Below are 12087 nucleotides of genomic sequence, written 5' to 3'. Positions count from 1 at the left end.
AGCGCCGACATGGCGCCGTACTATGCTCCAGTTTCACCAAATCTAACAGGAAAACAGTGCAACCGGGCTGCGCGTGCGCAGTGTCTACCAGATTAAGTGCTCTGCGCAGCTCGCGAGGCACTCTCGGTTTATAGCAACGGGAAAAGCCATCACCTCATTGAACGAACGGCACGGCAGTCGGAGGGACTTTGTCGCCTTTGAGTAAGTCATATTTCTAACACTGTACTTATTATGTACGTGTTCAACTATGTATCTGGACTGCTGTTTCTCCTCTACATTGTCGGGTGGGCGGGCTAATTGCAGCATTGCCACACGGGGTGACAGTCCTTCTTTCTTTAGTCTTGTGTGTTTTCGTTCAGGCCTCCAGAGGGGGTAACGTTAACTTCACACCGAACATGTCAACATTCACATGACTCGTGTGTGTGTAATTCCTCTTGGAGCTGCCGCTAAAGCGACATGTTTACGTGTTACGAGCCCTCACTCCCCCCCGCCCCAAAAAAAAATTCAACGGAGGGGACAAATGGCAATTTAGTTGCCTAGCCGACGTTAGCAGGAGTTAGCAAGGCGCTAGCACGACCGCGGTTTTAATGTCAACTGTGTAAAACATGTTCACTGCTTCCAAACATGTGAAGCACTGGATTATTAATGACTTTACTCTGTTTTTATTGTGTCTGCTGCTCCTGTGTGCTCTTTCTAAATTCTACTGCTGTGCTGCAATACTAATATCAACATACTAGACATACTTTTGTCTTCTAAGTAGTTAATACCTCAGTGTAACAATGATTTCAATGTGTCACACATGACTCAACACTCATGAATGGATGCCTCATGTGTTTGCTTTGTCAATAAACCACATAATAACATACATATAGATTAACATAACATATAGATTGGATGATATTGCAAAATAAATTTGAAATCGCCCGCTGACAGAAAAAAAGGTTTCCTTAGGCGGTTGTAAAATTATTTTATCAAACTGAAGATTGCACTCATTTTTAAATGTTTCTTCATAAATGACAACACATTAAGTTTGATCAGTTATGAAATAATGGTTTTATGACTTACAAATACGTTAAACAATCTGCAATTTTTGGGGGGTGAATGTTGAAATATTTAGTAGCTTTAGCTCGGGAATGCAGGACTTTTTCTTTAAACTCCCTAAACAGTTTTTCAGCTTTACAGATGCCATGTCTGATGTTTACCCTGACGTGGCACATGATTGTATTATATCACTCATAGTACAGTAGTGTGTCGACGTAACGGGTGAAGTAACTTGCAGGTTTTGCACAATGTATTTTTTATGTCTGGAATTGCGAGCAAAAATTTTATTTACCAGCGCTAGCTCTTGTGGCAGAAAACGTCTCAACAAGCAACAGTTTGACACATTGTGAACAATTCTACAAACAAGAGGTAAAGTTCTTGCTTTCAGCCCATTATTGCCACACCCAGTTGAAGTTAACTGTAAAACTAAACATAAGAGAATTAAACATTTTGTATTTAACCAAGCGGCACGGTGGCCGACTGGTTAGAGCATCTGCCTCACAGTTCTGAGGTCCGGGGTTCAATCCCCGGCCCCGCCTGTGTGGAGTTTGCATGTTCTCCCCGTGCCTGCGTGGGTTTTCTCCGGGCACTCCGGTTTCTTCCCACATTCCAAAAACATGCGTGGTGGGTTAATTGACAACTCTAAATTGCCCGTAGGTGTGAATGTGAGTGCGAATGGTTGTTTGTTTGTATGTGCCCTGCGATTGGCTGGCAACCAGTTCAGGGTGTGCCCCGCCTCCTGCCCAATGATAGCTGGGATAGGCTCCAGCAGGCCTGCGACCATAGTGAGGAGATGTGGCTCAGAAAATGGATGGTATTTAACCAAAGATTTCACTGTATTTTTAAATCTTAAAACAACTTGTTTTTGGACAAACAGTGCAGTAACCCATGTATTACTCCACCCCTGGTGGCTGAGGCATGCACACCAGAAGAAGCAGCACAATGCCCATTGAATTATCATGATGCAGTGTTTAATTAATATTCTATTTGAATATGATAGTACTGTATATTTTTAAGTACAACAGACTCAGGTCAAATAGTGGCGCACAGAGTACAATGCAAACTTGGCGAAGCAGCATTTAGCTATTATATTTTTTTTATGCTGCACACAAATGGAATGAATAAATTCCCAACAGAAGTGACATCAGCCCCAAGTGTGCATGTTTTTAAGTCCAGGTTAAAAACTTATTTTTTTCCCATGCTTTTTAGAGCATTTCCACTTTCTTGCACGTTATGCTGTTTTAATTGTATTTTTATTTTATTTATTTATTTTCTCTTTGTTTTCTCAGCAGTTTTTTCTTTGTTTTTAAATGATTTTAATCACATAAAGCACATTGAGTTACCTTGTGTATGAAATGCGCTATAAATAAATTTGCTTTGCTTTGCTTATAATACTGTAAGGTGGTATTCTTATTAAAAAGCACGTTACAGACATTGTGGTGCTTTTTGAGGCACTGGAATTGCTTCATGGCATTTCCAATTATTTCAGTGGGAAAGGATACTTGAGATATGAATGTTATTGGTTATGAGCGTGGTCACGCAACAAATGAAATTAATAACTGGAGACACCAATGTAAAGGTAATTGCGGAACCACCCGTTATTTTTTTTCCGGAGGGGAAAAAGGAGGTTTCCATTTTAGGTGCACCATTTATTTATTCAGGTGGGACCTGGTATTAGTTCATCAGACAGGAAATATGTTTTTCTGTGTTGTCAGCAGGATTATGTACCAGTAATAAAACTGTTGCTTTTTTTCCACATATCTCACATACTGTATCTATGGCTGATAATTGTTATTTTTTTGTACTGATGGGATTCAAAGTTGTTCTAAATGGTCAGTATGGTGTGTCATCAGCTGTACAAGCAAATTAGCAGCATGTGCTGAGTGGACAGTTACCTCTGTGAAGTTCTGCTGTCAGGAAATGATTATTCAGCACAACATCCTGTGTGCTATTATTTGGGACCACGGGAAATGCTTTTGTGTTGTTAGGATTTTTACCCCCCTTATCTCAGCTGCCTTTGTTAACTAGGTTACACTGCTTTGGTTAAACCTTTAGATGAGGATTAGGCAAAACTGTTAAGTGATTTAGTGTGGTACTCCTCACAGTGCAGTATAACTAAGTGTAAGATACTCCTTTTTGATATGTACAGGGTCTTGTTTTAGGTGGTGCTTCTAAAGCGGTTTACACCAACACACACCCAGTGGAGGTGAGCGATATGATGTAATTTTTTTTTTTAATATACCTTAGTTAAACTTCTTCACTGTAGTTTTTTTCATTTAAACACTGACACATCGTCATTGGCTACGTCACAACCAGGGACTGTGTGGTTCAGCCGAACTCTGTGTTGACCACAGTCCCGATGCACTTTTCAGCCTTCTGTTGAATGTCGCGAGGACAATGAAACACATGAACACAATGAGCACACTCACGCAGGAGCTGCTGTTAGCGACAGCTCACACAGAAGCGCACTCAGAACCAAAACAAGTGCAATCTGGACTAAAATTACCTTGAACCGGAGAAGGTGGAGCAAACAATTGCGATTCACCTTATTTGCTGCTGTAACTGTTAATTATATTTATTCATTTGGGTGCTATGAATAGAAATCTCGTTGCTATTTTAGTGATGTGTGGAAAATGAGAGATGAGAATAAATCTCTTCTTCTCTTCGCCTGCCTTGACATTGAGTCACAGTACGCATTTCATTCCAGGCAAATGATAAGGGCTGTGTCAATTGTTCATTTTTGTATATGCTGCCAGTAAAAAAAAGGATGCCGGGTCACAAATGGTCCCTGTGCCGTACTTTGGATAATAAATAAATAAATAAAAAAAATCTGTGTCTTGAAATAGGCCAGAGTAGATAACATCACGATTTTTTTTGGAGGTGTTACTTAGTTGAAGGTCAAATCACTCTACTGTGTTGCTCAACTATGTAAAATGTCCATCTGCACTTGATTTACTACATATCACGTGTGCCATTCGTATGCACGTATTTCTGTTTACTTTGTGTGAAGCAGGAGGATGGCGGTGAATGTCCACTCAACCTCAATGACCATAGAGAACCTGAGTCGCCATGACATGTTGGCGTGGGTCAACGACTCTTTACAACTCACCTACACCAAGATTGAGCAACTCGGTTCAGGTAAAACACATGAACGCACACACACACACACACACACACACACACACACGACATAATGATCACACTATGATATGTTCTCTTCAGGTGCAGCATACTGTCAGTTCATGGACATGCTGTTTCCAGGGTGCATTTTGTTGAAAAAAGTCAAATTCAATGCCAAACTGGAACACGAATACATCCACAATTTCAAGGTCTTACAGGCTTCATTCAAAAGGATGTCTGTAGATAAGGTAAGCACGCACATTTCACTGGGGAAAACAAATCAAACATTTTGCCAGTTGCTCAGGAGGTGGAAAGTCCCGTTCCGGTTTTCCAGTTGAGTATTCACTTCAAACACCATAATTCCCATCATGGTGAAAATGGATCAAATTGTGAGATGATCATCTCATTTCTGTTTGAGGGAATGTGTTAAAAGCCCTTTGAGTTTAATTTGTGGTATCGGGACACAAAGATCAATTCCCACTCGACTTCAAGAGAATCTCATTTTGTTTCTCACAGCTGCATGCAATGAAATTGTGTCCCTCGCTCTCTCAGATTATTCCCGTCGAGAGACTCGTCAAAGGCAAGTTCCAGGACAACTTTGAGTTCCTTCAGTGGTTTAAGAAGTTTTTTGATGCCAACTATGATGGAAAAGAATACGACCCTCTACTGTTACGGCAGGGCCTGGAGGGAACACCGCCGCCCAATTCAGGTACAATGCAGTACATGCAAGGTTGTGTGAGTGTGTGTGAAAATAGGTTTCATTTCATGTCTCTTCCTCTTGATGCAACCACATCCCCACCTCTAACACAGGTGACCCCATTGTCCACAAACCTAAAAGACCTGCTCACTCAGGTAACACCCATTGTGGCATGTGTGTGTTTTTGTTTGTTCATGCTCACTTGAATGTTTTCCTCACATTTTTACTCTAAACCCGGATTCCTCTGTTCTAATGTTTTCTGTTGTGTGATGAGGCGTTGATTTTTTTTTTAACACACAAATAATCGCACAATTTGTACACTGTGTTTCATAATAAATGTAGTCACGCTGAGCCAGCTGGCAAAAGTTGAGGAATGAAACTAAAGAGACAAACATAGACTGTAAGTGCAACAATGTTGTGTACTGTGGAGATATAATGTTACAATTAGGAGATAAACACGTGAAAAGACATTATAAGCAGTCATATTAAAATGACATACAGCATACACATGTTACATTAGTAGTAGTATGTCTACAGTGTGCATCAGCGTTTCTATATTTTTAAAGTGTGCTGACACTCATTAGCCCTTCCTAGTTGGGACTCCTAAAGCATTATCAGGGCAAATACCCCTGTTCCTTCCAATAAGAACGTTGCCACCATGAGGACCACTGTTAGCATTTTTGCTTTTTTTGTAAAATAGTCGCTGGTTGGAAAAGTTGCGAAGTATAGATATAAAAATATAAATGTAAGTTGGCAAGTCTTTGCCTTGCTTACATTGTACCACCCACACATGAGCATGTCAAAATAAAAGTAGCAATTTCAGAGACGGTGGGTGGGCCTGATGTGGCCCATACTTTGACGAGGTCTGGAATAGACCATAGTAATACAGTGGACCCCGCCATTCGCATGGGAATTACGTTGAGAATTTAATGGGTCAAGCTATGATTACTAACACGCAATTCCGGCAAATAGCCATAGACAACGCTCATTAGTTATATAGCGGGGGAGGGCCAGAATATATACACCCCAGCCCGTTGTAATAAACTAGCCCCGCCCAAAACAAATCCAGCCAGCTAAGATTGTGACCAATTTTAAGCTATATATCAACAATTCGGTACTAGATTTTTCTCAGTCTTTGCACACATTTTCAGTGCTTACCTTGTAACATATTTAATGAATTGAGAAACAAAACACAAAAATGATTCATTGGGACATCACAGGAGCTCTGGAGAACCTGAAGCTCACTAGTAACTCAAGTCATTGCTCGAAAGTCAAAGCAAAAAATAGGCTGAGCGAAAACTCATATTGCAAAAAATAAATAAATAAACATAAATTGGGGCACTCTAATTTGAGATACAACTGTAGTTTAAAAAAAGAAAAAAACCTTTTTGAAATTATTAAATTGGATACATTTTGCCACCGTTTGTTTCTCACTGTCAACTTTTTCCACTTAAAACTAAGTGGAAAAGCCTCCTGCCCGATGATAGCTGGGATAGGCTCCAACGCGCCTGCGACCCTAGTGAGGAGAAGCGGCTCAGAAAATGGATGGATGGATGGATGGATTTTGTATTGACTAACATACAGTACTACCACCTCATTACGCGTGTTAGAAATGGACTACCATAAAGTGTGTAGTAAAGTGTGGTAATTTAGAAACATGCAATTTTTAACAATTTAACAAAGAACAGTTCCGAAGTATCTTAATAAAATGACTTGCACATTTTCCCATCAAAATACACAAAGGCTAAAAAATTATATGTAATATCCACTTGTCACACTCTGGTTGAAATCACTCTGTTTAGGGGGAGCGATTCTGTCTCATGTAAATGCAGGGTACGGTTTCTGTTACCATAGCGACTGGCAGGAGCTATGGTGTGCGACAGAGCGAGCGGCTGTTCAGCGTTGTTGATTGATTTTTCTGACCCTTCTAGCAATGGGCAACAAATTGACGAGTCGAAAATGAATTTTTGTGGTGTTTTTGAAGATTCTGAGACTCCTACTCGAGCAGGAGATTGACCCCATCGAATCCCGACTCCGAATGAATCGTACTTGCACAAAGCCATCACTAGCTAATTTAGCCCGATTGTTACGTAGCAGTGGAACAGACACAATTTAGAAATACTATAGGTAGAAAACACAAGATATACTTGGTTACTTTATGGGTGGGTAGGCACTCCAAAGACCCGATTATATGGATAAAAACACTAAAAAGGCAATTTTTTTTCCCCCAGCAAATAGCAAATCTAGCCCCTTTATGAGAACACAGTTCATGCTAACAGACTTCATGCTTACTGCAATTCAACTAAATCAGGTGAACACACTTGATGTATAGACAATCTGTCCAAAAAAAAGAAATGCAAACATGCATTTTTTTTGTCATTTAAAATGACGTTTATTTGCTGTTAATCATTGTAATATTTGCTGTTAATCATTGTTAATCATTGCTGTTAATCATTGTAACTTTTTTGTTGGTTCTTGTTTACTGGCTACTATGAGACAGCATTAGAATATTACAAATCTGCCATACTGTCAGTTATAAAAGAGTGCACACTTTATTTATGCATCTTATTGAACAAATTGTACTATTATTATTTCAACATCTTCTGGGAACGTTCAGAATTAATTTTGAAATATTAGTCTACTTTAAACATAAGGCGAGCATTTTCCAGGGTGGTCTCACTGTTTTATATCCACTGTAGATTGATTCCTGATAGGTGCTGAGATACTCAACTGTGTATTTGTGCGTTTGTGTGTTTGTAGGTCCCATAAGAACATCTCCCACAGCACCCAAGAGTGTCGCCACCCAGCAGAGGCAGATTAATGCACCAGCACCCCGCAGAAACCTTGCCATGACCCGTAATGGAGGAGACTCAGAGCTCATGGAGCTGAACCAGCAGGTAGCGATAACATTGACTTTGCAGAGTCAAGGGTTCAGTTTGTCTTTGCCATGACCCGATTGTTGTGCCCTTGATACAGCTCAGTCGCCTATCGGGCGGAAAGACATTTCAATTAGGGGGAGGGATGTGCATACCACATCTCTTGTTTTGTTTTTTTTAAGTGTCAAACTCACATTTTTGTCTCCTGTGTGCATACAGCTGCTTGATATGAAGCTGACTTTGGACGGACTAGAGAAAGAGAGGGACTTTTACTTTGGCAAACTGAGAGACATTGAACTGATCTGCCAGGACGGAGATAATGAAAGTAACCCAGTCCTCAACAAAATCATAGACATACTGTATGCTACAGAGGTAAATCCATTCATACAGAACAGATGTACTTTAGAGACGCAATCCCTTTGTCACTCCTCAGTAGAGACGTCTACAATCAAAGTTTTGTTTTTGACGTTATCATGACATGCAGCTGATAATGCTAGTCACTGCAATGAGCTGCAGACATAGTCAGTGCTGGCTGGAAGATTATTTCAAAACGGGAAGGTACCAACTGGGTAATTTCTAATCTGATGGTAAAGTTAATTAAATCAACGCATCTTTAACCTGAGGACATTGTAAGACAACAAAGCTGCTAATAACACAGGTTCTGTGAAGTGTTTTGAATTGCAAATGGTAATGTAATAAATGTGCCATGGTATTCCCATCAGAAAACCTTTTTTTAACGCTCTTGTTCTGCAAGGGTGAAACCAATTTTAATATTTAAAAATAAAACAACGATAAAAGGTGTTATCAACCTTAATCTGACCTATATTATACTCAGTTGCCTTGACATGCATACGCCATTTCTTCTCGGCTTCTATTTTGGTTCTATAGACTTACCACAATTGTTCACTTTTTTTACAGGAGGGGTTTGCACCACCAGAGGATGAGGATGTTGATGAAGGGGCACGAGCAGACCAGGAGGAGTTCTGAGCTCTCCTTCTGTATCCCCGCTAATCAATTTAACCTTCATCATAACCACAGAAAATATTCCCCTGTCATTTTACTTTAATTTTTACAAGGTTCTCCTTACTCCTCCCATCTTGTTTGTGGCTGTTCATTATCACATCTTGTTTTTTTTTTTTTTTTTTTTTTTAAAACAGTCTAGCCTACAAAGCAACAATGTTTGGACCTGTTGGTTTACTCTGCTAAACCAGAGGTGCCACCTACTGGGTGTGATTGCCCACTAGATTGTCATGCATTAAGGGCCATACCTTCCCGTTCATGTGTGAGTTTTTTTTTTTTTTTCTATGCGCCTGGCTTGGGCACCTTTTACCTACAACGATTCGCCGGTAATGACTTCTGACACCCACCGTGCGTAACAGGTGAATGTATGCACAACCGCCCATGAGGCGTGAGTCACGTGACTCATTGAAGTCTGAAGCTCGCTGTAATTAATGGAGCGTGGTATTTTTCCTGAGACGTGAATGCCATAGAAATCTATTTGGAATATATGTCACACAATTAACTTCCGTAACAGATACCGAAGTTAATCATCACCAGTGTACTGTGCGCACCGCTCGACTAACATGCTATACCTAAAAAAATGTACAGTGTATTCTGTATGAAATAAATACAGTACAAGTAATTTAATCAGAATACTCTGCTTATGACTGAACGCATGTTTGGAGGTCCATCATAGGAAAGTGGGTGAGCCAGCCATTGTTTATCAGCAGTGCCCTGCAATCATCTTGCACCACAGACCGGGGGCTAGTCATTTAAACAGATTTCATGACCCACAGAGCAATTATTCAAAATCAATGATTCAAAATCTAACTCACCATCACACCATTACGATGACTACTGTTGTTGTGAGCGGCACTTTCTCAGATAAACTCCAAGCCGCAGCATGTTTGAAGTTGAAAAGCTCGCAGGTGAAAGAGTGCTTTGCTGCCGATATTTATCGCCTGTTAATATATAATATGATATGTCGATGTCCGGCCATCAGCGTAATGTGGGAGGGACACGTTACGACTGTTGGGCAGTCGGTGAGTGTAGTTGAGCGTATATGGGCCTGGTGTGTCCCGCACCGTCAGCACGAGCTCTGTTGCTGGGCTGTCAACAGTTAACTGGATCAAAACTTTCAATATGGTTTCACGGTCATGGGGCGCTAGACTTAAAACAGTCTCTTGAGTGTGGAAGAGAAAAAGTCTCAAGTCTGCGGGAGAATTCACACCGCCAGATTTGACAGCGCCCACATTTCAGGGTTACGCCACCCAGACTGCGTAGCTGATGTGAGGATGACATATTTGAGTTGAGAATGCACGCAGCTACAAAAAAGTGTGGTTGTGCGCCTTTTCTGACTCACGGATACACGATAATATGGCCCTAAGAGCATTGAGATTAATTACATCATTGACAGCCTGGAACCAACAGTGCATGTAGTGTATGAAGATGCATGCGGCTTTCTCTCACCGTGCACTTTGATTGGGGACGATATGCTAAAACACTCATTAGAAATTGCTGCAGATATTATGTGGAATCTAATTTTTTCCATACATTACCCATGTTGTAGGATCTTCTGCGTTGGTTTGGTGGTGTAGGTAAGATTAGAAGTGATGCAAATGAATATATTTTGCATAGTGAATCTAGCCTGCAGACATATCAGAGACTTGCTCACACGCACATGGATAAAAAAGTCATTTGAACTTAAAGAATGCCTTTATCGGTCAAAATAACCCCAAACAGCGTATTGTTGAGGAAGCATATATTTATAATTTTATTTATTCTTTTTTTTTTTTTTTTTAAATCAGCTTGATCACAAAAAAGGTGGTTTGGGATTGAAGGTCTTGCGCTAAATGTAGCAAAAGAACCCCACACGTGATCAAATCGCCAACAAGCAGTGATTGGCTGCAGCCAGAAAGGAAGATGCAATTTTATATTTTGTAGCTTTTTTTTAATATATATATATCTACATTGAATTGCTAAAAAAAAAAGGCCAACTCAGAGTTGTCATTGTGAAGTGTATTTAATAGAAAAATGTCAGGTTTGAATTTTATTAATGGAGACAAGTCAAAGACACTACTAAATTAGTAATGGTTGACTATTGATTTTATGCTCAACATTGTAGCTGCTATCTGTTATGTTGCTGTATTTAATTGATTTTTCATATACTACTTAGCACTAAAATGCCACAGTGTGGTATGTTGTCACTTGAAGCCTGGCTGAGTGGTCAAAATTAGTTGGACCTTTTTTGAGAAAACTTAATAACAGCACATGTTGCTCAGTTTGTCTCCAAGCTATTGTGATGAACATCTGGACTTACTGTTGGAATGAAATAAAGCTCTGAGGTTCAGGAAAATCAAACCATTGTCATTGTATTTCATAATACTATATAATCAAATGTTAAATATACACTACATATAACAATGAAATATGTAATGCATAATAAAAACTCCTTAACATCAGTTATGCTGTTAACAGATTATGTTGACACAAACAGGTCAAACATACAATACACATCCTGATTATGTAACTAATGAGTCATATTTTCATGTCCTTTCAGATCAGGTCGTTATTCCCAGAAGATGTAGTTTATTTTCACTGATATATTTGGGGTCCACTTAACCTCAAATAGATTCATTTTTATTTATATAAAAAGGTTGCTTTTAATTACAGTGCATTAATTTCACAAGTATTTATACAAAGTATGTTTTGTTTTTAATATGGGAAATTCAGTTTACTTTAGCTACCTACTCGCCTTTCATTTAAATCAAAATAAAACAAAAGCAGGTGAACATGGTCTTTAAATTACTTTTCATTTTATTTAAATATGAAAAATACATTAATATTAAAAATGTTTTGACGTGTCATCCTGTAAGACAAATGTACAATGTAAATATTGTATGACTATCTTTGTCGCTTTTTTTTAACAGTATCTCAAACACAATATTATAATACACCGTACTGGTGTATAACAGGATGGGTAAATGTTGCATAAGGCAAATAAAAACGACAAGCAAAAAACATGCCAGGGGTGACCAGTAAAAATTAAATTAAAACACTGATAGGAGCGTCTTGAAAGCTTATTTTTAGCACCAGATATTGACATTAAATACAGTATTTCTTTTCCAAAGACACAACGTAGTTTTTACCTAAGAAAATTGACATTTGTGGATATACAACTTGGTAAGATAATGCGATTAATTCGATTCCCTTTGCAAATGAGGTGTCACACGTTACAAAAAACAAAAAGTACATTTTGCAGTGCAACACAAAGTTACAGGGGATATTATCCAAGATAAATCTGAAGATTTACGTACAGTAAAGACAGTTTACGGGTATGTGTACATTTCCAGA

At 39.2% G+C, this 12087-nt stretch overlaps 1 protein-coding gene across 3 annotated transcripts; it reads left to right on the top strand.

Annotated features, from left to right (window-relative positions):
* Positions 1 to 92: 92 nt before the first annotated feature.
* On the top strand, positions 93 to 11103 carry LOC133417083 (microtubule-associated protein RP/EB family member 3-like). Of its 3 annotated transcripts, none has more exons than XM_061704572.1 (8): positions 93 to 201; positions 4055 to 4179; positions 4264 to 4409; positions 4714 to 4870; positions 4972 to 5013; positions 7619 to 7755; positions 7954 to 8106; positions 8653 to 11103. In XM_061704572.1, the coding sequence occupies exons 2-8, from the start codon at positions 4059 to 4061 to the stop codon at positions 8719 to 8721; spliced, it is 825 nt and encodes a 274-aa protein (XP_061560556.1). In that variant the 5' UTR covers positions 93 to 201; positions 4055 to 4058; the 3' UTR covers positions 8722 to 11103. The 3 variants fall into 3 exon arrangements, with proteins under 3 accessions (XP_061560556.1, XP_061560555.1, XP_061560557.1); XM_061704571.1 differs by having other exon boundaries at positions 4052 to 4179; XM_061704573.1 differs by lacking the exon at positions 4972 to 5013 and having other exon boundaries at positions 4052 to 4179.
* Positions 11104 to 12087: the final 984 nt, after the last annotated feature.

The sequence above is a fragment of the Phycodurus eques genome, chromosome 18, assembly GCF_024500275.1.
Source record: "Phycodurus eques isolate BA_2022a chromosome 18, UOR_Pequ_1.1, whole genome shotgun sequence".
Taxonomy (NCBI): domain Eukaryota; kingdom Metazoa; phylum Chordata; class Actinopteri; order Syngnathiformes; family Syngnathidae; genus Phycodurus; species Phycodurus eques.
Note: the sequence above shows the minus strand (reverse complement) of the source record. Positions and strands in the feature narration are given on the sequence as shown.